At 40.6% G+C, this 25,354-nt stretch overlaps 2 protein-coding genes and 1 long non-coding RNA gene across 4 annotated transcripts; 1 reads left to right on the top strand and 2 right to left on the bottom strand.

The window, feature by feature from the left end:
- Nucleotides 1–298: 298 nt before the first annotated feature.
- On the bottom strand, nucleotides 299–3,974 carry ptges (prostaglandin E synthase). The gene is made up of 3 exons (XM_079364996.1): nucleotides 3,791–3,974; nucleotides 3,605–3,687; nucleotides 299–1,357 (listed from the first exon to the last, which is right to left on the bottom strand). Exons 1-3 carry the CDS (start codon nucleotides 3,905–3,907, stop codon nucleotides 1,108–1,110), a joined length of 450 nt encoding a protein of 149 aa, XP_079221122.1. The 5' UTR covers nucleotides 3,908–3,974; the 3' UTR covers nucleotides 299–1,107.
- Nucleotides 3,975–4,764: 790 nt separating this feature from the next.
- Nucleotides 4,765–9,997, top strand: LOC306836827. The gene is made up of 2 exons (XR_013780818.1): nucleotides 4,765–6,189; nucleotides 6,796–9,997. It is a non-coding gene; the product is annotated as an uncharacterized lncRNA (long non-coding RNA).
- Nucleotides 9,998–10,963: 966 nt separating this feature from the next.
- On the bottom strand, nucleotides 10,964–25,018 carry usp20 (ubiquitin specific peptidase 20). 2 transcript variants are annotated; one of them, XM_079364135.1, is made up of 26 exons: nucleotides 24,856–25,018; nucleotides 24,548–24,766; nucleotides 24,192–24,284; nucleotides 23,868–23,921; nucleotides 23,550–23,612; nucleotides 23,298–23,438; nucleotides 23,098–23,200; nucleotides 22,701–22,770; nucleotides 22,139–22,252; nucleotides 21,943–22,042; nucleotides 19,019–19,532; nucleotides 18,769–18,924; nucleotides 18,195–18,307; nucleotides 17,239–17,411; nucleotides 15,503–15,597; nucleotides 15,382–15,415; nucleotides 15,201–15,246; nucleotides 14,928–15,108; nucleotides 14,635–14,761; nucleotides 14,382–14,551; nucleotides 13,755–13,836; nucleotides 12,388–12,496; nucleotides 12,188–12,290; nucleotides 12,031–12,099; nucleotides 11,775–11,943; nucleotides 10,964–11,413 (listed from the first exon to the last, which is right to left on the bottom strand). In XM_079364135.1, exons 3-25 carry the CDS (start codon nucleotides 24,267–24,269, stop codon nucleotides 11,786–11,788), a joined length of 2,853 nt encoding a protein of 950 aa, XP_079220261.1. In that variant the 5' UTR covers nucleotides 24,270–24,284; nucleotides 24,548–24,766; nucleotides 24,856–25,018; the 3' UTR covers nucleotides 10,964–11,413; nucleotides 11,775–11,785. The 2 variants fall into 2 exon arrangements, with proteins under 2 accessions (XP_079220261.1, XP_079220262.1); XM_079364136.1 differs by having other exon boundaries at nucleotides 21,964–22,042; nucleotides 24,192–24,766.
- Between the last annotated feature and the right edge of the window lie 336 nt (nucleotides 25,019–25,354).

The raw sequence follows: 25,354 nt of genomic DNA, 5'->3' as shown, positions 1-25,354 counted from the left end.
CAGGATGACAATCAGACAACGAAGTTTGGTAATAATATTTGGTATGAGAGCATGCCTGAGCGCTCTCGTGTCAGTCATTGTGTCTGTCTATTGCCAGCTACCCTCCTGGCCCCTCAGGATACAACTGCGAACATAAGCACAGCCACAGGTCTTACATAATAGCTGGTGGAATGCTGGAGCTTTGCCGCAGACTTCTGGATCATCTCGCACACATGCACACTCCGGACATTTTACAAAGTGGGGCCCGGTCCCCCTGGTCGACAGAATAAACTATGTACGCAGGACTGGATGAAGACAATGAAAATCTGATTTGTTTTATTGCCTACAAAAATGTATCTTAGAAACAACACTGTTTACATGCAACTATATAATAAATAAAAACGTTAAATACAGCCTTGAAATGTTTTCACATATTCAGTTGAAAAATGTCATGAGAGAGAAATCCTTTTTTCACAGATATGTCTACTTTTCTTTCTACACAAGTTATTCTAAGATGTATTCGCAGTCAACACGCTGTGTAAAGATTGTTCTTTTCTTTCTTAAAGCTACTTTAAGACAGTTTCTTTCACACATCCAGAACATCTAGATGTATTTCACTGACTGGGATTACATTTCCCAACATACCCACAGTCAATAGATGGAATATCCCCACAGGAAGAAGAGAAAGTTATGGAGGGTACTACATCACACAGATGGTGGTCTGTGCTACGTGTAAACAAAAAAGGGACTGGGATGAACATACAGTGCAGTACTGGAAACGTTTCCCAAGTGGTTTTTAATTCCATTTCAGCAAAAGCTGTTTTAAATAACAAGCAAAACGACCTTCATTTTCCTTTTAAGTACATGAGTCAACTTTAAATACATTTTGAGATATTCTCACATTTTAACATTGTAAATTAACAATAAAATACTGACAAAACCTCCCAATACCCTAGCTGTGGTGTTGAACAACACCTTTTACTGCACAGACATTCTTGTCTTTTATGCTCTCCCTCCCAGGAAGCCTCTCGGGTATCCTCCTCTTGCTTTTTTTCTGACAGCCCACAAATCCTTCCTTCAGGCCAGAATACCACTTTGAGGTTTCGGTTTCTTGATTCTGGATCCTTTTTAAGCATACGCTGCAACTAATGTCAGGATCTGCAAAGCCATAGAGATGCAGGGAATCTGTGCAACAGTGTAGGCCAGAGAGCGAGTGGGTGCTGGCAAGGCACAGAGGTAGGCGACGCTGTGCAGCACCCGAGCCACGAAGAAGACCAGGAAGTGAAGGCGGGCCACAGCGAGCGTGGGTCCAGTCATGGAGTAGATGGCACCAAGGAAAAGGAATGGGAGGATGTTCTCCAGGTCATTGATGTGAGCCCTACAGGAAAAGGAAACTGATTAAGAAACACTTCCTTTTCCGATATTTTGCAATCATGTGACTCGACTTCTGATGATGAAAGTGATTTAAATATTTCTTATTCATTTTCATGACTCATTCAATTCTGAATGATTTCACTTTTCATCATCTTTTTGGGAGAATTTGTGGCCTGACTTACCTAACGTTGGGTATTCTGTCAGTGAGTTTACTCATTATTTTAACTAAGAGCGCTGACTTTCTCCTTTTTGGCAGCTTAGACTACTACATCCTGCTTCCTCTCAACCCTCAACATTTCAACATGCTTTCATGAACCCTGCCCTATTCACAGTTTTTAAAGAAACAGCGCTTACCGTAAACATAATAAGCCTGCAAGACTTTCGTCCCTTTAAAAGTAATGTTGAATTAACAGGATTTGAAAAAGTACTATCCATTAATGCAGAGTTGTTTCCTGTCACAAGGTCGTCATTGAACCCAGTCAGACAAATTACAAAACCAGAGGAAGGTTTTTTTCTACATCCTTTCTTGCTGCTGTCACGGATCATTTTCTGACAAGTTAAAACAACGCAGTGAAGCTCGGTTTCTGCAAGCGAACACATCTGATGGGAAATCAGTTGTGGAAATCACAAATCCTTTGAAGGTGGAAATGGAAAAATTTAAAAGGAATAGCGTTTTTTGGGGGGGGGATTTTAAGTAGAATGACTAAAAATCTAACAGTAACCCTCACCCAAATAAACTTTTTTTTCTTTCATTTTTTTTATTACTTAACACATGTTTGTGTGCTGTGTGCATGATACTATTTTTTTTCCCGTACATGTACAGACTACACAGTAACAACTGCAGCTCTGGTTTGGTTCCTCAACTAGTTTTATTTATTACTTTATGATAAATAAATGTTTATCTTTTCTTGTGCAGAAGTTTTAAAAATGCCAATGTTCTTTAAATAACATTAGAATTAAAAAAGAAAAACAACTTTTTGGCACCTGGGTTGTTAAATAGTCAGGTGGTAACTGTAGTGTGGGAAGTATACAGTATGGAGTTAATAATGCTCGTAGTACACTTACTCAAAATGCTGTAGTAACCACACATTTGAGAAACTTACACTTTGTAATGTCATGTCATGCCACCTTGTACTCATCAAATACATTTCAGAGGCATATATGAAGTGCAGTTCAATAACATTATCTTCCATATGATAAGATTATTTATTATCAAGCATAGCAATATATTTACAAACCCAACAGTTTTTAAAACAAACCAAATGGTAACCAGTGCTTACATATTACTACAGTAATATGCATCAGTATAAAAGTCAGGGACTTAACGATTCACTCAACTCAGGATACGATTCACAATACTGGGTTCACGATATGATTCTCTCTCTATTTCTCCGATTTGGTGGTGAGTCTTCAATTTCAAAATCTTGTTCCTCAGCTGCCAACCGCTTTTAAGAAATGCTCATCTTAATACCGTAATTCATTTTTCAGAGTACTTATTCACAAATCTTGATGCCTTTGAATCGATTCATACAATCACTAACTAACTACACATTCTTCAAATGTGCTTCTAAGATTTTTTTTTTCTTTGTTTGTACCAATTATTTTGGTGCCACCTACAGACAAAAAACATTTTTCTTCTCTTTGCTGTTTTGTGTAAATATCTACAGTCTATGGCCAACTTCTTTTAATGTTTTACAAAATAATATTACACTTTTTTTTAACTGCTTTTTGTGTCACTCTAGAGTCTGAATTGTTAAATAAACTAAACTAAAAACAACACATGTACCCTACTGCACTGCAGTACTTAGAACCCTAAAAATAACTATGGATAGGCCTTACAGTCTTTACAGTCTATGATAGGACTAACCAGTCGTGTGGCTGATGGTCTCTTTCCTTCGTGAATCATTAAGAGGCATCCGTATTCATTTCAGTCAGACATCTGCAGGATCTTTAAGCAATGCGTTCAAACTTAATATAGAATTTTCAAAACGTAGTTCTGCATCGTTGTACTTATCAATCAAGTCAATAAAGTTTATTTTTTCAAAGTAAACTGTAAAAACAGTGTTTGGTCAACAATCTACTTCCACACTTGGATGCCACAGTGGATGACAGAAGACGTGGTTGTCAAAATAACGTCTGTGTTTTATTTCTCATGGATACAGTCACTGTTTTCACTGATAACAAACGTTGAAGGTATTTTTTTTTTAAGTAAAAGCAAGTCATGACAGTGTCAAACTTTCTGCTCTCTCACCTCCGGCATCTTTCCACGTGTGGGTCCTCTCTGTGAAACTGGAGACCTCCGTGTCTCAGCGCGTCCTCCGGGTTGGCGAAAGCCTCCAGGAGAGAAAAATCAAAACTTTTTTATGAATAAAGCTTTCAGGTGAGACTGTGTTCCCACATCACCTTTTCCTTCTTTTGTAAGAGTAGCCAAACTCACCTTTTTACGCAGCCTCACTTGTCCTGTTATAATCGCGATAATGTACATTTTTATCACCAGAAGCACGCCATAGAAAACAAAACAGGAGAACACTTCATTTTTTATCAAAGCCGCCATGATTTAAAATAAATAAATAAAATACTTTCAGTAATCCAAACTGGGCTATGTGACTGGGGCGGGAGTACAGCTGTACGAAAGTGAGAGTGAGTTTGAGGGGAAACGCTCTTTTATTTAATGGTGAAACCGCCCACCCTCCATGATCATCCCAGGTTTGACGGAAGAGGCTGCCTGTTTGCATTCGTTACTGTGAAGAGTTGAAAACTTTCACACGCGTAAACTGAGCTCCATCAGGCTGTAGGTAACAAGTCACGTTGTCTGTGTTGTAGGTATTCACACATTTGACTTTGAAGAATCTAAATACACAGTCAGAAGGAAAGCATCGTGATTTGTTAAACTGAATAAAGTAGACTACATAATTGTAAATTATAAAGGTAGACTACACATAAATACTAAAAACAAAATAATAATAAGATCAACTTTGAGGTCCGGTTAGAGAAATTGTCATAATTATTTTTGCTATTGAATCAGTACTTTAGACATTGTCGGTTACATTTTTCTTTGTAAAATCTCTCTCTGCAAATTGACTCAGAGTCGGATAATTTGACGTCATAGCCTGCATGTGTTTTCTTTGCTGTGGTCACACTGAGTAAATGATTTCTTATAAGACTGCTGGCAAAATATGGGAGAGTTGTTAGTGGTAAAATAAAGAAAAATTCCCCCATGCATTTTAGAGTGGTGCCATGATTTAGTACCTACATTTTTTTTGTTTTTAAAGTAGTCTGTCCCAATTTCAAAATGATTTATGCATCTTCTCCAATGATTTTTAGTGATCACATTTACTCCACGTTTTAACTAATACACATAGTCATGAGAAGGCCTGATAAGTCAAATATTGTACAATGTTTTACAAGAGAAAATAAGAAGAAGAATCCAATTTGTGGAAAACAACAAAAAACAACAACCATTAGCCTATTTCTTTCTTTAACGCCAATAACATTTATTTATTGTTATTCCCCGAATATCCAGCATAGTCCGTCACATCTATTGACTTTTTGGTGTGTTGTAGCACCTTGCGGTGGGTTATTAGGTGTCAGTCCCTGGTGCCTGCCAGTCCAAAGTGAGGCTGCTGCCTGAGCTCGTGTCGTCACAGCAGTCCTCAGCGTCAGAGAAGGACGACATGTAGTGGAGGCCAGTGACTCTGTGGTAACCTCCACGTAGCATCTGTGGGTAGGTGGAGAGCTCCATCGCCCTGCGACCACTCCTGCTCACCCTCACAGTCCACATGTCGACGAGCTGGGTGCACATGGCACAACCCATCGTTTGTGTGTGTGTGTAAACAGGTCAGGACAATACAGGTGTAAACAGTCTTATGTGCTCATGTGGGTGGCTGCACACATTGTTATGGATTCACCACACTCCCTTACACATTTTGCATTTTTTTTTTAAAGTGAACAAGCATTTAAATCAAACAAAGATTAGAAATGTCATAAAACTCACTGAAATCTAGGATTTCAACCTAAATTTAACAATCCAGTATACAGTTTGTAATGTCATATAGTATATATTGAATCTTATAATTGCATTTTATTGCATGATATATGTTGTTTAAAGCTGTAATAATCATTGTCATCAAACTGATGTGCATCAAATATATGCAGCTAAATATAAAACAAGATGTATATGGCTACTATACTACGCAAACATTCAGAAAACATATATGCAAATTCATCAAATATATTTGATCAGGAAAAGAGTCAGTGTTGGCTCTGCAGGGGCAAACAGATTTAGTGAAGATGGTTCTCTTCTAATAAGCGAGTATATGTGGATATTTTTCACTGATTAAAGGCTTACAGCAGGGAATGCAATAGACACGCGAGAAAAGGAGACAAAGTGTTAAGTAGCAAAAATCAAAGATTGCAGCTATTTGATTATGTTCCCTCTAGCTTATAGCAAGCAGGAACCCATATCAGTCACATATCCTGCCCTGCCCGCAGGGTTGTGAGGTCACAGACTCAGTCTGCTTCAAGGTGTTCTCAGTCTCCAACTGCTGCCAAAATGTAAATATTTACAGCAGTCCCTCTGTGCAAAAACATTCAGAGAGGTTTCAAAGACCAAGAGGAGGTGAATCGATGTGCTATAAGACACAACTCTGTCTCTGACTGGCTTCTTTAATGACGCGGCAGCATTTGAATTTGGGCTTCAGCTGGGTGCAGGATCACAACTTCGTGTGCTCATGCTGGAGCTCTCACAGATGAGTCGTTTCCTGTGTTGTAAAGGATATTCTTGTTTCCAACTGGAAGCACCGCTGTATAATGAGATACCTGAGGGAAGAAATGAAGGTGTGTTATAGGCGGAGACAAATGAAGGAACAAAAGTTTGCCAAGACAGTAAACATAGACAGTAGAGCAGCTCTAATCTAATGCACGCAAGGAAGCCACAGTCAAGCTTTAGTGGAGGTTATGTATAAATATAATAAGAGATGTTCCAGAGCTCCACAAAGGCTATTTTTACAGCCTGGAGAAAGAAATTTAGGCTTTATGTCTGGAATTTTATCAGCTATGGCAAAGTCCTCTCAAACTAAAATATAGGGACTTTTATGGAGGTACAACATGTTCTTTCTCTCTGTTCTCTCTGGGATTTCTAAAACATCTGTTACTGATTTTGTACAACTCTTGAGGGAAACATTGACTTCCAGCCAAAATAACTACAAACCTACAGGCTTGCGTAGCGCAGAGTGAGAAAGCAGGTAACTGGAGTACACTCTGAGGTAAAATGGGGTAACCACTCGAGTGTTCATAATGTGAAATATTAAAAATGTATCCCTCTGCCCTGGCACAACCTTGTTTACTCTGACAGCTGTAGCAACAGCCAAGAATCTGATTCAAGTGAGTTATTTTAGGCTAATAATGTCACACTGCTGCTTCTCTGTTATAAATAACTTTAAGAAGGTGCAAGAGAATCCATGCAGCTGAAACACATACCACCAGGCATGATTGGTTATTATTCCACTTCATTAATTCCAATCACAACCTGCCCTCCGGAATCTGGCATCTGACCTTCATCATGCAAAGCTCCCTCATGCACCGACAGCCACTGGAAGGAGTGATGAAGGTTTAAAGGACGAGTGCTCTGCTGTACTTGCCACACCCATCCCATCTCCGAGAATGGACACAGCATGGGGCACCATCTTATAGCCAGCTTCTCCCTGCTCTCTGCATTCACACTGTATTCAATGTCCTGTTCGACTTGTGCAATGGAGTATTTAATTATTCATCAGTATATCTGTTGTCACATGAAAAGCATCCCTTGCAGCGTACAAGTATCTTCGCCTCCATGACACACACACATACCAGGAAAAATGCCAATGTGTTGGTAATGGGAAGTGAAGGGAGCCTGCAGCAGCCTGTATGTGTGTAAAAAGGAGTCTCTTACCTGTGTCAGCTTCCCTTTCTTCATCATATCCTCTTCTCCCCCGTTCGGTTTGTTGTCCTCTCGGTCTGACTCTGTCTGGGCTGGATTCAGCTCAGCATACGTGTGGGACTCGAGATGACATCACAGCAGCTCACTTGGGAGTAGTTTCCTTTATCTAAAATTAAAACAGGTAAACCCTATCTGTCTCTGTCTCACACTTAGGTGTGTTATCAGACAGCTAACAAAGAATCAGAGCATTCACTCACTGATCTAAATCTTTTGCTCTAAATGATTAGTGATGAAGCTATAATGGACAGAATCCAAGTCAGTGTGTCAAGGGAAGCAACAATATCTTTAATTCGCTTTTGTAAGCGCTTACATATAACAAAAAGGAGAAAGTCCTTTCACGATGGAGAGTCTGCCAGCTGAGCATATAGCCTAACTTTTTTCAATAAGTCTATTAATAGCATCTTCTATACAAATCCTCGGAAGGAAGCAAGGCCATTTATATGTCTTGTTATATTTAGGCTATTAGCGTCTATAATTTTGTCAAGCATTGAAAGTACTTTGTTGTCTCCTTCAATTATGCATGCTAAGGTGCTGGAGTGAACATTCTGTTAGCTTAGCGATGTTTCTACTTAGGTTGTTTTACAGAAAAGAAAACACAAACAGCATTAAAGAACAGGCAATTTTAATCATAAATCAGTCATGAGTAATTACACAATTTATACAGAGATTAAGAAATCCCACTGAATTGATGTCAACCAGGTTATTAAAGCATCTTCATTATGACCACAAATGCCACACACTAAAAGTATGAGGAACACGTGTCAATGAAAATCTGGTTTTGTTGTCTGCTATTGTCTATGATATTACTGATGAACTCTGTCCAACCACAGCAATGTTTTCTTTTTTCCACTGAAAGGAGAAATGAACAGTTCACACGCATAGCTACGTGCTGTAACACAAGCAAACAAACTCGCAAGTGGGGATGATTAAGTAATTATCACTCAAAGCTTCCTAACACTGCAATTTAAAAAGCTGCACTTCCCCTGTCTTAGCTGTCAGCGACTCAAACTGCCCTGTGAATGTTACCTTATAAATATCTCTCTGATGAAAGAGCTTCAGATTGCAGAAGGATTAGCCTTTGATTCACCACACTTACTCTCCCAAGAACTAACATAGCCATAGAAGTATTATTTCAGGGTGAAAGTGTTGATCACTACAAAATCCTGTTACTTACTGGTACACGACTAAATTTCTGACCTCCTCGCTCCATATCCCACCCCTCGTACTAAGATTATCTAATCTTGGCCTTCTTTCCATCCCCTGCTCTAGTTATAAGACAAAAGGTGATCGATGTAATATGACGCTTTTTGCATCACATGAAGAAGACTTCCAGGCAAAGAAAAACACATGTTTCTCATCTCAGGGCAAAATGAGTGCTGGATTCACGACCATTCAACACTACTACCATGTTTCTAATGATACACAGCTTCATGCAAATGGGTGAAGTATCCCTTTAAGTTTCAGCCAGCACCAGGGGTGAGCGGGTGGGTTTACTACAGATACATATTAAGATCAACCTTCTAAAGTGAAGGTTGATGGACAATTTTTTATAATAATGACAATACCCACAAAGATGTTCTCTTATTAAACGTATTTGATTTGTCCGTTCCTTGGGACAAAGGTGTTTATGAGAAAACATTTTTGACATGATTGAACATGATTTTTGATTGACCTGTTGTAACCTACTGTAGGTCCTATAGTCCCAAGGCCTAGATATTAAAAACACCTGTGACGATTAAAGGCAATGTAAAAGGTGGGATGATTCTAATGCTTAAGGTAATATATTTTCTTGTGTTAACACTGCATGGCAACTTAAGATCACAATCATTGTTGAGTTTTATTCATTTGCTGCTCTGCAGTGCTTTGTTTTTGTCTTCTTCCAAATTGTGTGTGCATCTGAGACGTGCGATCTCTATGTAGTAGTGATTATGCGTTGTCGTCTTGGATGTGCAAGCACAGTAAAAACAAACAAAATACGAACACTTTGTATCTTTTGAATTTGTGCACATTTTATGTAATACATCTTAATAAACCCTTAATTGTAACTTACAAAGAACATAAATAGATTTTTTAAATTATGTTATTGTTTATGTTGATTCTTACAATCAAAATGTGAAATTAGTACCAACACTAAAATAATTCCAATTGATTCTAATTATCAGTGAAAAAGACTTAATAATTAACTCCTTAAAATGTTGTGACAAACAAAGATGATGCAGATTTGAAGGATGTGTGTGTGCAAAATGAGATGGAGCAGGACCTGGTTATTTAGCTCAACTTAGACTGCCTCTGTTACGTATAGATTTAACCCACTGCTTTATCTCTTTTAGTGGTTTAAGTTGTTACATTTACTGTGAAATTAATTACAGCTCACAATTATCAAATTAAACAACGGGGAGAATTAATGTTGGGAGCAGTTTGAACTGTTTGAAATTAACTACATACCACACCCTTACTTATCATACACTAATTTGTGATCAAAAAATGATGAACAGCCAGGAAAGCACAAGTTTTCAGTCAGGTTTCCTTGACACAAGAGCCAATCATATGAGGGTTTTTTGCTCTTTTTTTTTTGCTTGCTGTGTTTAGTTTAGAGTCAAACCTTGCACCATGAAATAATTTCAGTAAATGTACCATTATGTCTAAATAACAAAAAGTATTGTATTTGTACATAACAATTTGAAAAAAAAAAGCATCATCAACAACAATGAAATGTGAAGATGCACAAATATTTTACAAGAAACAAAACTCAGTGTAACATCTTTATCACAGGTTACAGCTTCATTGTGTGATGATTGGATGAAAACATGCACAATTACAGAAGAAGAGATTTACCTGGTCAATCAAATAGTTGTAATAAAAAAGTGACTGTTGGAACAAGTCCTGATTTGTGCATTTCGCACTAAAAATCATTTCTCAGTAAATTGTTACAATGTAAAAAAACAACAAAAACGTGTTGAATGCTGCCCTCTGTGAAATTAAACTGGTACTGCATTATGAGTCATCCTGGGCGAAATCCCCGCAAGGAACTATGTTATAATGAGGGAGTTGACACTTGGATGTTTCAGAGGAATTTCAAATTTACTTTGTAAGCTGTTGACAGAGAAAATATTACACTTGTTGCTCAAGATTCTCACAATACCCTCCAGCATATTTACAGCTATTGCACAAGGTACGTAATCTTTTTCCAACAAAACAGACGTAAAGCCACTAGTTTGTCTTTCAGAAATCTTATATTGCTACTCTTTTTCTAGAATTAATTTGTTATATCTTTAAGCCTGTTGATTTTAAGGATAGTGCATGAGCAGCTAATGTCTCCATTATTTTTAAGAACATAAATAAATCTATAATTGTGTTTTTGAGCAAACAGTTTGAAGGGTGAAATATCTCATGAGGTCCAAGATAGAAGTTGCAGCTCCATGCATTTAGTAGTTTTTCAATCACAGATTTCCCTGAAATGATCTATTGGAACACATGCATGTTTTATGGTTTGAAATAAACCAGTTGTGTTTTTTGATGATTAAATGTTATTTCACTGGTTTCAGCTAACCAGGCTTTCATTCCTGAGGGCTCAGATATACTGTTTATTTAAGGTTGGAGGTGTAAGAGTTAGATCGAAGCAATAATTCTCACTTGATTTCTCAACTTGTTTTTATGTAGCAAGTAAACAGGCAAACAACAGGAAGCTTCTGAATGTATCTTGGTTGCTGCTTTCACAGAAGAAGAGAAGCACAGTCTTCAAACCAAACATCATACCGTTGTTGGGTTGGTCTTCCAACCTCTGCTTTGTGTTGGCCACAGCCGGTTTAGCAGAATATGACACCTAGTCACTAGAACAGCCACTGACACTACAGAAAACAGCTCCAAAGATGTGACACAATGTCTTATTTTTTACACCTTAACATCAAGGATCAGAGTTTTCCAATAAATAAACTATGTGATATTTAAATACCCTCTTCCACACGTCTCCGGGATAATTCGCTGCTACATTTACAAAGTGCTCACGGCGAGGCTTCTTAACCAAGGTGCAAATTCCTCAGCTTCCTGTGAAGGCAGGAATAGGGAGGGAGGGGGTCAGAAGATCTGAAGAGAAGGGAGAAAGTTGGAAAAAGAAATTGTGAACAAATGGACACATAACAGGCCTAAAGGCTCGATAATGGATTTAGAGATGTTTATTTCACTGAATGAACTGCCTCCCTTATTCTTGGCCTGAATGTGCAGATATCTCTGCTCTCTGCAGACTCGGAGGAATTTATGAGCTAATGTGGGTGACGCTAGAGAAACAGGTGGAAAATGTGTTTTTTTCCATGGCTAGCAAAAATTTCCACTCCTAGTCACTCCTTCCAGTAAATTGTATGCACAGGGGAATGTGAGTTTTTACCCAGGATGATGCTGATTTAATGGCCATTTAAAAAAAAAGTTAAAAAAAAGTAAATTATCCAACCTCATTCTATCTCAAAGTGCTCTGGTTTCCGCCTCGATCTTCCTCTCTCCATGGAGGCTGTCAGGGTCAGCGGGTGCCACCGTCTGCCTCACTGCAATCTCAGGGCCTCCACCATAAATACCCAACAAGTACTGCCATGTCTCCTCTGAGATCTGACCGTAGTCTGCACCTGAAGAGAGAAGTACCGATAAAAGTAACATTACATTGAAAGTTTGTGTTTCTTATTTCCTTCTTTTCTACCTGTGTTGACTTTCACCTTGCTTAAGTTGTACATGTCCTCCTTTCATGACACCTATTTTACTGTTGTCGATGGGACCGGGTGGCTCTGTAGATGACAAATGATTAAAAAGTGCTCAAGTATAAAGTTAAAAATAACAACACACTGTTGACTTAGTCTATCAGCAGGTTCATACCGTTGTCTTTGCCTTTCACAAAGCCCTCCCACTCTCTGAACCATTGCATGCTGATGCAGAGGATCACAGTCGGAGCCTCCTCAGCCTGAAACTCCTTGTTCAGCTACAAATAGAAGAAAACATGCTGAGTCAGCACTTTATTAAAACAAAACCAAAAAAAAGACATGTTTAGACACAGGTAACACTTTGCTTTTTGTTACCTTGATGAAAGTGTCTATTTCCGTTGTTCTACGTTTAGCCAGAGCTTCAATTTCCACCTGACAGATGGCGCACATATACAGGTGGTTCACTGCTGGGCCGCCTCCAAAGCTGAAGACACAACGAAACATTGAAACCTGAGAAAATGTGATCCAAACGGAATGTGCAAAATATTCCAAACTTATGGCATGGGTTTGCTGATTCTGCTGATCAATTCAGAGACACTTTACTGATGTCACTGTAGCACTAATTGTGTGAAAGCAATCTTTATGAGAGATTTAGACTTGCAGCCCTATTTTTAAAAACATGAGCCATGAGAAGCACCTGGCTGAATTCATATTCTGCCAGCTCGCACCGGCTAAAAATCAAAAGGGTGCATTTTATGGGGTTTGTCTGCACCAAAGTTGCCACGTTTGCGAAGCTGATGTGGAACTGGCTGAACCAGCAGTTACAACAGCATGAAAGGAAGAGAGACCCAGACACTGCCGTCCCGAAGAAGCTTTGGTATTAAGAGCAAGTGAAATGAAGATGTTCGTATCTGGAGCACCATCAGCTTCTGTCGCTGATACGCCAACGAGAAACATGGGACTGGGTGACCTGTGAGGTTATATTGAATGGGCTGGTGAAGATCCTTGAGTGGAGGTCACTTTTTGGTTTGGAATCTCCAGGACCGAAAGTGGGCACTGTCCAAACTTGTTATGTTTCCCCAGCAAACACGTACAGTTGGGGCCCATATGGGCCTCACTTGGGCTGGTTGGGCTTTGGGTGGGTATGGGCTTAGAGTGGGCTTTGTTGTTGGGCCCCACATGGGCAGTAGACTCTGTCAACACACCCTGTCAACACACCCATGCGGGGCCCATGTGGGTCAGATATGGGCTGGTGAATGGGCCCCATTGGGCGGCCCAACTGGGTCCCGGGTTAATTTTGTCCGGGCCCTGTCAACACACCCATGCAGGGCCCATGTGGGTCAGATATGGGCTGGTGAATGGGCCCCATCTGGGCAGCCCAGCTGGGTCCCGGTTAATTTTGTCCGGGGGTTCCATGGTGGCCCCATGTGGGCAAGCCCAGATGGGCTCAAGGTGGGCATTACATAGGCTCTAGCTTAGACCCACATGGGCAACCCAGGTTGCTCCAATCTGGGGCCCAAACTAGCTGGGCCATTCACCAGCCCATATCTGACCCACATGGGCCCCGCATGGGTGTGTTGACAGGGTCAGTGTCTATTTTGATACATTATAAATAAAGGACATTAAGCCACTAATTCAAACCTATAAGAACCTCACAGCAAAGAGTCAGGCAATGTAAATCTGTCCAATCAGATCAATGTCGTTAACACTTTCACAACACTTCTAAGCTGAAATGAAGTCACCTGTTGTAAAGGTACTCCCACACATTCTGGGGAACGATCACCACCAAGTCATCTATGTAGTTGTACTTGTTTGGAGGGATTCCTGTAAGGGGGGAAAAAAAACATGTTAAATGAGAAAACTATTACTAATTCTTGCTGATTGATTCATACTTATTGTTTCTTTAAATGATAGCCTGTCACTCAGTAATGCATAAACTTGTGGCACCCTCCCTCCTTTTGTAGGGAGGGTGCTAACTCAGTGCAGAGGCAAGAAGTACAGGGAGGGAGTTAGCATCCCAAGCTGCTGGCTCGTTACTGATAGCAGACCATCAGAAATCCCCTCTGATCATACGCTGGCTGCTTCTTGTATGATATCTGCTTTTCACTTCTAAACAAAGTCAAATGTGTTATGAGCGATGTGTGGTCGGGAATGCTTTAGGAATGTTTGAAAATGTAAATTACAGAAAGTAACTCCCTGACCAAAATGATCGTTATGACCTCATAAGACTGTAAAGCTCTGTTGACATACGACTGTTTTTACAGCTGGGAGTAAGTTCATTACCCATCATAGAAATGTATGTTTCTTGTCTTGATGTGATATAGAAGGAATTTTATCTTTTGCAATTTTTTAGATGCACATTTTTATACCTCCGTGCTGACAGAGAAAGGTGTGGTTGCTGATAGGGCCTGGTTCAGCGAAGGTGTTGAACTTATTCAGCCATTCTCTGGAGATGTAAAACTGCAACAGGCATGGCTCCTTCATGTTGGCCAGAGCCACAACCTTCTGCCTCTCCCTCACCGACTCCTCACTACTTTTTCTGAATAAAGAAAAGTTAAAATTAGTGTTGAGCATATCAGCATACATAAACAACAATAAAAATAAATAATTATGAAAACTCACCTATAAAACAAAACGTAGGCCTCTGCATTCTGCACCACTGTCTCATGGACTTCTGTCACATACTGGTCATCAAACTCATACCACTGGCCATTGATCACATTCTGACAGTAAGCTATGTAATGTCCACCTGAAGCAACACCAACGACAAAAACTTCTAAAGACAGTGTTGGGAAAGAGATGTGACTGAAATAGATACAAACATGTACACGTGTCCTCATTTTCCAGAAGTTGCTAAGCACATGCAAATAAGTTGTGAAACATTTTTATCTGTAGGAAATGAAGCAATCTCGTACTTCCTGCGGTGCCATGGTGACAGATGACTGACAGCAGGTCGTAGGTGGTAACTTGGGACGGACTCTCTTTGGCCAGGAAAGGTCTCATGTCGAGGCCCTCCAATGGGAAGGATACGTGACTGCCGATCTTGAACGAATACATGACTTCGTGCCGGAAGCGTTTCAGATGAATACATAAAATCTGTAACATATGTGGGGACAATCCCCTTTAAGTTGTAGCCCAACACTTACACTTAAAACCAGATGGAGAGGAGATAACAACAGAACATGTACCTCTGGAAGTTTAAGTACTTTGCAATATTTCACACCATTTCTTAACCTGCAAAGAAATGTAGAAGAAAATAAAAAATCAAATGCAATTTAAAAAATCTTTTTTTAATCTTTTAATTAAAAAGAGCGAGGGAGATTCAGCAGGCTTAATAGATTTCTCTACTTTGATTAACTCCATACTCACTTTTTACATCTCTCACAGCTGTACATGTTGTCCCCTGGGGAAAGGAAATATAAAGCACTGAATGATCTACTCTTTAAAAAAAAAGTATGATAGTATTACAGTAGAGTAGCTTTGTATTTACCCTTGAGTTCATCTGCAGCAAAAAAAGCAGCGAGGCAGTCCTCCAGGGTCACCATTGGCCCCCAAAACCAAGTGGGAATACATGAAACTACAAACCTGTTTGGAGGCAAAATACAAAAGGAGGGAAAATATCATCTTTGTGTAACAATAACATGACCCAAAAAATCTGCATGAAGCTACACCAGCTCCAGGCAAATGAGCTCATATTACAAGTAGTTTTTTAATCAGACTCTCTGACACAGCACGAAGGCTGTGTGATGGTATTTGTTGTTTTTAATACACAAGCAGCAAGACTGACCTGATGGTTACCTTTAAGATGGAAAAGGCTCTTGAAGATGCAAAGGGACAAAGAGATATCTAGGAATAATTACTGTAACACCCAGACTAGAGGTCTAGCTTGTTTATTCATTATAATTATTTTTGTACCTACTACACAGCTATTTATTTACTTAATACACTTTCCTGTGCTGTGCCTGAACTGTTTCAGCCTCTGGCTCAGTGAGGTCAGAGTAAACTTGTTTTTCATTTGAGCGGCATGCAGTGGATTTTCTGTTTGTCTGTGTTTCTCATGTTTTCCGTTGTGTATCTGTTGTGTCTCGACGCCTGCTGCAGATCTCTCTTTTTTTAATAATGCTATAGTTAAAGTTTAAATCAAGGTTTTAAAGAGTAGGTTTTTTGTAGCCAGAAGTGATTATATTTACCAACTTCCTGAATCTGTCGATTGGCTCTCCCTATTGGCTTTTCTAATGATTCAGGAAGTTGGTAAATATAATCACTTCTGGCTACAAAAAAACCTAAGAACTAAAAAAGGTTCAGGGACTTCTGTTCAAGAAACTAAGAAAGGTTTTGTTGTTGTTAGAAAGCAGCTGTCCAACAAAAATGGCAACAGCTCAGAAAAATCCCAGAAAGACTGCAAATCTGTCAGCAGTCAGCGTCTGGCTCAGTACTCAGGTCTTGTCTTGGATGACTGGGCAAGTATTTCATGGCCCTCCACAGTCTACATAATCTCTCCAACCAATCAGTGCTGGACACAATCCCAGATGTCCTCAAGGCTCATTTGCTGCATGAACCATTTTAAAGGTCTGGAGATCTTTAGCTTAGAGCTCTTATACCTGAACATGAGTCAATAATGGGTACCCCTCTGGTACAACTACATTTAAAAACATGCATACTATTGACATTCTGCAAGTTTGGACTGAAGCTACACTCTCCATCAATTTCACATGGCAATTGTTCAGTTTTTGCCTAAAACAGTTTCTTACTGATACTACACTAACGGATATTAAAGGCATCAGTACACGAACAACTCTCTAAAACAGAGCCACTTTGGAGGCATTCTGTCGACTTTTTTTTTTAGATGTCAACAGATTACAGTAAAGGTTTGTAAACAGGAAACATCAATCGTCAATAGGTATGCTGAAGAAAATGTCACAATGGGTTTTAAAAGTGGCCAAAAATGAACTCCCTATGGTGACTAAACCTCAACCACACACTTTTGATTTTCAGAGATATTGCTGACTTTCTGAAGAAATAAACTCATGATTACACTGGTAGTCTTCATGTCATCTCCACCTACGTCAAGATGAAACCACTTCCAGGATATTGCTCACTGAATCATATCAGTCATCCTTTTGGCTGTTAAGCACTGTGAAATGCATTTGATTTGGATGAACGGTGCTTTATAAATGAAGCTTGATTAATTGACGTGTTTGACAATTTCCAACGTGGTCCACTGACCGGCGTATGGAGTCCATGATGAAGGAGATCCAGCCCTGCGAGTTGTAATTGTCAGGACAAACGCCTGTCTTTACCGGAAGGTTCTGGTGTATGGATGAGTGGAGCTTGGCCAAGTCCTCTTTACCAGGAATAGGGAGGGACAAGTCTTGAAAGGTTTCCACTGTTGTAGAGACCTGTCACACAGTCAGAGAAATGGTTAACCCAGCATGTGTTTATCAGAGGATCTGTAAACTAGAAGTGTTGGAGGTGGATGGGTGACTCAGGGTTTTAATTACTTGTATGCATGTGAATACATGAAAAGGGACAGACTATGTACACTGACATTTAGATTATTTTCTGAACAGTCTTCCAACATGTTTAATCAAACCATTATTGGGGCGCCAGTAGCCAAGTGCTAAGTGCGCATGCCCCATAAATGGAGCCTGTAGTCCTCCAAGCGGACGGCCTGGATTGAAAATGGCTCCTTTCCCGCATTTCATTCCCTGCTCTTTGTCTCTCCCTGATTTCTGACTCTATCCACTGTCCTGTCTTAAAATAATAGGCATAAAATCCCTAAAATAAACATTTAAAAAAAAAATCCCTGCAGCTCCTTCTTTTAAACATGAATATAGGAGATGAGCACTAATACAGGTTTTTTATAAAATAGGGTTTTAGGATACACTGTTTTTTTCATAACAAGCATTTTTCACAGCAGATCATTCTCAGCTATTTTCTTTTTTTATTTCCAAAAAACTAAAGTTATCCCATCCATTCTCTAAATAAAGAATTAGACAAAAATAATAATTGTGATTTCGTAAATATCACAGGGAAATGAGAAATTAAAGAAAATTGGCACAGGATTAACATCTTTCATCTTCCCGGAAAGAAATATGCCATTAAGAGTACAGTTTTATTCATTCTTACTCAAATACATGTATAGCTCCCTCTTGTGTTTAAACAGGTGAAGTGCAGCTCACCCTGTCGCAGGTCAAACACTGGACTAGGCTGAGGATGGAGCCGTCGAAGATGTCCGAGATCACACTACGGTAGTGAGACTGTTTCTTCTTCCGGCTGCTGAGCAGCAGCTGAGCTGGAAGTTTGGAGATCACAGGGGGGGAAGACAATCTTAATAGAGGCAGCCTTTGAGCTGTAACCTGCGACGTTAGAATCAGAGTCTGGTTTATTGTCAGTTAGGTTTAAACACAAAATTGTCTTTGTGTGAAGGTGCATAACGATAATATAGAAATATAATGTGAATGTTTTTAAGTATAAAGTAAGTAAAAACACAGCTGTCAACCTCAAATCTTTATGCAGCTTCCTAATGGGAGTTTGGTCCTTTTTCTTTACTTTCTACATTTTCTGTATCTGCACATCATTAAAAAGTTTTGACAGATGTAAGCTGTACAGTCTAGAGGGCCATGTTAACTTGGTGTGGAGGGACTCGTGTATGGATACGAGAGAGGGAAGTAAGAGTCTTCTCACTGCACTGCTTAAGGTCTCAAATAAAATCTGTGTTCAATGTAGAGCCTCCAGTTGTGGATGTTTCCTCACCTTTTTTGAAAGAGTATGCAGGTCCTGCAGAGCGGAGGGGACTGGATCGAGGCGGACTGGACGACAGTTTGGGATGCAGCTCCTGAAGGGTTCGTACAGGGCTGCATGGAGTGGACTGAGGCTGAGTCTGGGTCATTGATGCTTCGTTGTCTGGCTCTAAAAGAACATTTTGAGAGCACAAAATCATCAGTTTAGAAACAAACAATCCAAAGCGTGAGTTTTCCTTTCTAAAATCCAGCAGGTCTCGTACCTGAGGTGATGTTTTCCTGTGTTTCGGGTTGCACCGTTTCTGCTATCTGGTTGTTCTCTTGGCTTTGGACCTCAGGGTTTGCTGGTGGCGACACCTCCTCTTCCCCTCCCCTCTCAGGAGCCCCCTCCTCCGCCGCCGTATCCACATCCGCATCCTCATCCATCTCCTGAGAGCCTCCACGGAGGGGCGAACCCGACACCCTTCGTTCCTTCAGCCTCTCCTTCTCCGAGATCAACCCGCCGGTGGTGACGTCCACAATCCCTGCCGCGGGTGTCCTCACCCCGTCGCACTCATCCTGCAGGAGGGGCTCGCCGTCACCCACTCCTCCCCCCTCCCCCCGGTCACTGCTGGAGCCAGAGTCACAGGAGAGGAATTCATCCTCGGACGGGGAGGGGTCTCCGTCTCGTATCTCCTCGCCGTCACTTCCGTCGGCGCTCATGCTGCACTCGGTCAGCGGCTCCTTCAGCTCCTCGTGAAGCTGGTCCATCAGACAGCGCAGGAACTCCTGAGTGTCCTGCAGCAAGAAACACACACAACACTTACTCAAGAGGAGGATGCATGAGGGCTGTTACATACACATTCACAGGAGTTTTGCAGAGGAAGTGGATACACAAAATGTATGTACTGTATAGGTGAATATTTGTAACAAGACAGCATTACTGCTTACACCACTCAGACCCAGTACAAGCAGGGTCATGTCAACACCTCTAACATTTACACATGGTATGACAACACGGCAAAACAGCAATTATAACCTCAATTGTTGAGGCTGGAGCAACTGATCAGGTCTTTGACTACAGACCAGTTTCATAACTGAAAATTCATGAAAAAAAAGTGTAGCTAAGAGAACATGCTGATAACCTTGAAAGTAATGACAACAAACGATGTTTTAGCTTTTAGATTAAAGGGTTCAGCAGGGTTAGCCAACTGTAACCTAACTGAAACTATGGAACAGTCCCTGGATAAGGGTGGTGTGGTGGGAGCAGAATTTTAGGTCTAAAAAAAAAAAAAAAAAAGACCTTGATCCTGTGAATCACCTCATCATCTCAAAAGGATTCACCTCCTTGGTTTATATCTTATCTTAAATTGCAGAGAACAGTGACTGTGCTTCTTCTTTTAATCCTAACTTCACTGTTCGTCCTTATTTCAGTCTCTTATTTGTATCGTATTACAATGTTTCTGTCTATAACTTCTGTTTTTATCCCATAAACCAAGCCAGGGCAGGTACTGTGAATTAGCCATGGCTGCAAAACCTAAAGCGGTCTACTCTGTATTATACATATCAAGCTACCTTCATTGCATGTGTCCCTGTTAAATAAACAAATACAACTAAATAAATACATACATACGTCCAATAAAACACACTCTAATCCTGGTTACAGTAGTAGACATGGTTAAATGTAGTTCCACATTTTAAGTGTCTCACAAAGAATCAAACAAACTGGCGTGTGTGTGGGTTACTATTTTGTGTATTTCAAGGGATAACGATGTTTCGTATTCTTTTACAAATTCACAGATGTGACTTGAACTGCTCACTCTTGATGTGTTTTGGTTTCTTAAGGTACGCATTCACAATCCGATGGGCCTCTCAGAGAGCTTCTTAAATCAGCTTCAAAAATCCAAGCAAGGATTTTAGGAACTTTCTGAGAGCAATCTGAGCAGAAGAGACAGAAATGTGTCTCTTAATGAGGAGGCGTGGTTGACCTCGGTTGCTCGGAATGACATGTTTTTTTAGTTTTGTTTTTTTTTCCCCAAAATTTTTTTTTTTTTTTTTTTTTTAAATGGAGAAAAATAATGCTCTCTTTGTGATAATGAGCGTAGACGGGCGGTGAAATCGATTAGGTCCAATCATACAATCTAATCAGACAATGACCTTTTCAGAGTGGAGTTTACCAAAACGTCTGTGGCGAGCCTTAATTAGTGACTGAATGCAGCCGCTGAGGTCACCTCGTGCAGAGAAAATGGACATGCATGTCTCATTTTTACTGAAGAAAAAAAAAATCCTCAATGGATTGAAATGTCTGCAAAAATACTTCGAACTCTGTTCTGCCCATCAGAACAATTCTCCATTTTCTCCTCAGCTTGAGAAACTCTTAAGCCTCTTAAAAGTCCTCCTCACTCTCTCTTAAGGGCTAAGACGCTTTGTGAATAACTTTCATCTTTACAAGGATCAAATCTCCCCTTTAAGGGGACAAACTGTCCTGATTCAAAGAATGTTTTTTGAACGTTGTCACTAGGAGCAGCTCTTAGCCTTCGCAGACTTGAAGAAAGTTTAGGACGTTTAGGAAATGCACTCAGCTGCTTCTTCTTAAAAAAGAATTAGGTTGGGTTGACTCCTCTGTGCTGAGACACAAAGCTTCATCTCAGAGAGAGAGTTAGCTTAGCTTAGCATAAAGAATGGGAACAGGGGGGAAACCGTTAGCCTTGCTCGGCCCCTGCAAAACAGTGCGTCAACATAGAACTCGTTTGCCTGATTTGTATGAAAGCAGATGGATGAAAAAGTGACAATTTGAAGGTTAGCCTAGTCCACATTCAACCGCGCTTCATGCTTAGCTCAGAAGCGAACTGCCTCTCTGTGAGAAAGAGCTCGTGTGTTCAGATTGTCTGTGAAGTCTTTATGTGTCAGGAGCAGAAAAGAAAACCCCTCAGAGGATTGGCTGGACTTCTCTGAGCACGTATTGTTCTGATTCATGTGCTTAGTAAGTTTCCTCCCCACTGTTTAAAATGCATCTACGACTTGGCCTAGTTGTGAGGATGAAGGAACTATCCCTTAAAAAACACAAAAACTCAAGAGCCACATTTCAAAAATGTAGTTGTTAAAAAAAACAAAACAGAAGGTTTTAAGGGGGGGAAGTACATGGGTTTGACGGTAAACATAAAAAGAAGACATTGTGAAGCTGCTGAGTGGTGCCAGGTGTAGTTACCTGCTGGGAGCTTGCCCCTACCTGCTGAGCGTAACCACGAAACATAGGGTTTACGAGTTTGATGCCATGAGACAGACTGGTAGGGACCACATAGCTGGGCCTGGGAGGGTTGATACTATGACAGTTAGTTTGAGCAACAGACACACACATTACTCGTCACAACAATTTCGGTTTCATCTTTTTCGCTGCTGATTACCGTTTTTTATGCCAGAGTTCTGAGATGAGTTTCTGGTAGCTCTTACACAGAGCGGGCTTCTTATCGGTTCGTACCAATCCACTGCAGTCCAGGAAGAACTGAGTGAGAGGAGGACTGGTGGGGGAAAAAAAGAGAAGGGGCAAAATAACATCAGCAAGACTTGTTTTACTGAAGGGGAGTTAACAAACATAAGCCCTTTTCAGAATTGGTAGTCATATTCATATTGATTCCGTGATGGTATAATATCTATGTCTAATATCTAAGTCTTGCAGAAGAACACACACACACACACACACACAGTGCTGTCCTCCTGGCTCAGCTGATACAGTCTCGCCTCTTTAATGCCTCTGTTACAACCTCTGATGACGGTGCATAGGGGTGGTCGCTTCGCCCTCTTATTATTATTATTATTATGAGTCATTCAGATTGAAGTCGAAACGTCACAGGGGCGTAAATGCTGCGGCTTCAAAAGGCAGTCTGAATAGGGCTGATGAAAACGAAGAAGAGGAACAAACACATCTCTGGGGATGTAGCAGGTGTACTGAGAGGAAGTGAACCTCACCAGTTGGACAGGGCTTGAAGAGCAGCGTTCATGTAGCACGAGTTTCCGATGTTTTTCATCCCTGTCAGGCCTGCATAAAAGGGGAGAGAGAATGTTTCTTAAATTCAGAGAGAGTGCAAAATGAAGCAGCGGCGACTTATTTTTGGACCTAGCTGAACAGAGGAGACACACAAAGAGGGATTTTTGATTATCAGTACCACAGGGCCCCTATTCTTAAACTCCGAAGTATTTATCTCTATTAAAAATGGCTGCTATGACCTGTGATTACAAGCAATATTTACAACTTTTGACGCTGATTCTTCAGGGCTTTTTGATTGAATTCATTCCTCTTAATAGCTTTTTGAACATCCAGGGGGGAAAAAAAGTTGTTTGGGAAAGAATTTATGACTCTTTGTACCTCTAGGTTTGAGTTCATCCTCCTCTGACTCTGACCCTTCATCTTCTGCAACAGCAATGGGAACGCCTTTTAGCGGGTGACCTACTGGTTGAGGAGCTGCTTCCTGGATAAACCAATCGAAGATACTTCTAATGTTAGGCACGTGAAGAAAAGGTTGTGTGAATTTTAAAAACGCAGCGCTTTAAGGAGAGAGAAGATACCTGCTCTGCAGAGAGACAGTGGTGAGGAGCGACGGGGACGGGCACCAGCGCCGGCCTGGGCTCCAAAAACACCTCCCGCTCACACACGTAACACCAGATCCTGAACGTCGTCAGGTTAACGGTCAGGTTGTGCTTCTTAGTCTACAGAGAAACAAACTCACAATGATTTACAGGACTGGTTGTTGTTGTCATCTGCTTTTCACAAATCACCAAGAAGGTCAAGTGATGACAGAAGCCGTGTGGGGGATTTACCTGTGCGTGCAGGGTGCTGTGATCAGAGAACGACTCGCCACAACCGACATACGGGCAGTCACTCTAAAAAAAAAAGCACAAATAGTGCATTATAGAGGAACCTTGAGGTGTAAATCACAGCTCTAAAGGTGTTCTTGATTTCCTGCTGATGCATTTATAACAACATTAATGGCCCACGTCATCATTAATTATTGAACATTACGCTGGACCTTGCATTTAAAATGCCGTGGTAGCTGCACTCAGGAGTTCAGAGTTGAGGTGCACGAGCTAAACCATGCAACACAATGTTTTTGTAAGTATTCAAGTCTCAACCATTACCTGCAGACAGGCCCACAGGTTTGGCCCTCCAGCTCCACAAGACTGGCAAGTCCCCTGCAGCAAAAGAAGAAAATCTTAAATATGTACACAACACAAAAGATCAGGATAAAATGTGCATGTGTCCAAATGATTTAAAAGGAATAGGAGCTGACACAATCAAGGTTGCTCTTAGCACTATAACAGAGCTAATTGCATTACATTCCATCTCATGTGGTTATTATTGCAATCTGAAATGATAAAGGCTGAAAAGGTCATAGGTACATGGTACATACAGTCAATGAACTGCAGTGAGCATCTTCTGACATTGTGAAAAATGACACCCACCTTGGATTTCTGAAGGAGGTCCTCCTTGGTCACCTCTCCTATGGAGTCCAGGTGAGGACACACTTCTGGTTCAGCCATGTCTTCTCACTGTCTCTATGGGGGATGTCAGCTGCTTTGACAGGGCAGTAACACTAACACTGACGTATTTCAGATGTTACAGCTAAAGCTAGCTTTATGTTAACACAATAATAAACGCGATGGGCAGCCACAGCAAGTGAAGCGTCTTGTCCCCGGACTGACAGATGAGACAGACGTTACACAACTGTAGTGTTGTTCAGGCCATCTTTTCATAATAATAGTCCACGTTTAAACCAATTATCTAACAGCTCTGCAGCGTGAAAGGCCCCTATGTTTACCAACGAAAAGCTTGTAGCGACCATCTCACGGCTGCAGCGATGACAGCGTCCTTAATGTAGGACTCGGATTCACCAACACGAGCTGCTCGTCCATGTTCAAATCCGCAAGATAGAAAAGAAATCGAGGAGCCGAGACGAGGGTCCACCATCCCTTAAACTAGTCCGCCTCCTCCCCATCCAGAGTCAGCACGGTCCGGCACGGCACGGCACGACGCAAGGCTAGAGGAGGAGGAGACAAGGAGACAAGGAGACGTCAGCTAATTACAGATAATCCTTCAAACGTACTTTTTTCATTATTATTACATTACCTTTGTGTTTTTGCGTATGACGCGTGTGTTAAACAACGTGTGAATTGATATGAAACATAATTTAGGTTAATAGAGATGACATTTTAAATCCCTAACGGTAAACTGTTTACGGAAGTGACGTACCAACAAACGTCGCTTAAAAACTCCGCCCGTCCACTCACAGTGAGAGATTCGTTCCGCCTGTTTCTGAGAGAGAGACAGTAGCAGCGTAATAAAGAAATGTTTAATGTGAAAGAGTGCAGATACCTCCCTTCTCAGTTACGTTTATTCTGTGTTTTCATATGAAAGAAACGTAAAGGTGAAAGAAAGGTCTGAAATAAAGTAATTAAACCTTAATAATTTCTCAAGAAATGTATTATATATGAGGATAAACCCCTGTGTGCATCACCCCTGGGTGTATCACTTCGTTTTCAAAGGGGTCCCAGACAACATATTCACAAAGACATAAGTACAACATAGTAATATATAATTGTGCAAATTACATGGTTATTTAAATTAT

This window comes from Symphodus melops (assembly GCF_947650265.1).
Source record: "Symphodus melops genome assembly, chromosome: 16".
NCBI lineage: Eukaryota > Metazoa > Chordata > Actinopteri > Labriformes > Labridae > Symphodus > Symphodus melops.
Note: the sequence above shows the minus strand (reverse complement) of the source record. Positions and strands in the feature narration are given on the sequence as shown.

Bases quoted from the DNA above. Each gene is read 5' to 3' on its own strand.
- ptges (XM_079364996.1), bottom strand. From the start codon at position 3,907: ATGGCGGCTTTGATAAAAAATGAAGTGTTCTCCTGTTTTGTTTTCTAT. The intron at 3,688-3,790 runs GTGAGTTTGGCT...TCTCTCCTGGAG, and splicing joins AAGTGAGGCTGCGTAAAAAG to GCTTTCGCCAACCCGGAGGA. The intron at 1,358-3,604 runs GTGAGAGAGCAG...CTTTTCCTGTAG, and splicing joins CACGTGGAAAGATGCCGGAG to GGCTCACATCAATGACCTGG.
- usp20 (XM_079364135.1), bottom strand. From the start codon at position 24,269: ATGGCTGAACCAGAAGTGTGTCCTCACCTGGACTCCATAGGAGAGGTG. The intron at 13,837-14,381 runs GTATAAAAATGT...CCCCCCTTACAG, and splicing joins CTTTCTCTGTCAGCACGGAG to GAATCCCTCCAAACAAGTAC. The intron at 11,944-12,030 runs GTGAAAGTCAAC...TTCTCTCTTCAG, and splicing joins ACATGTACAACTTAAGCAAG to GTGCAGACTACGGTCAGATC.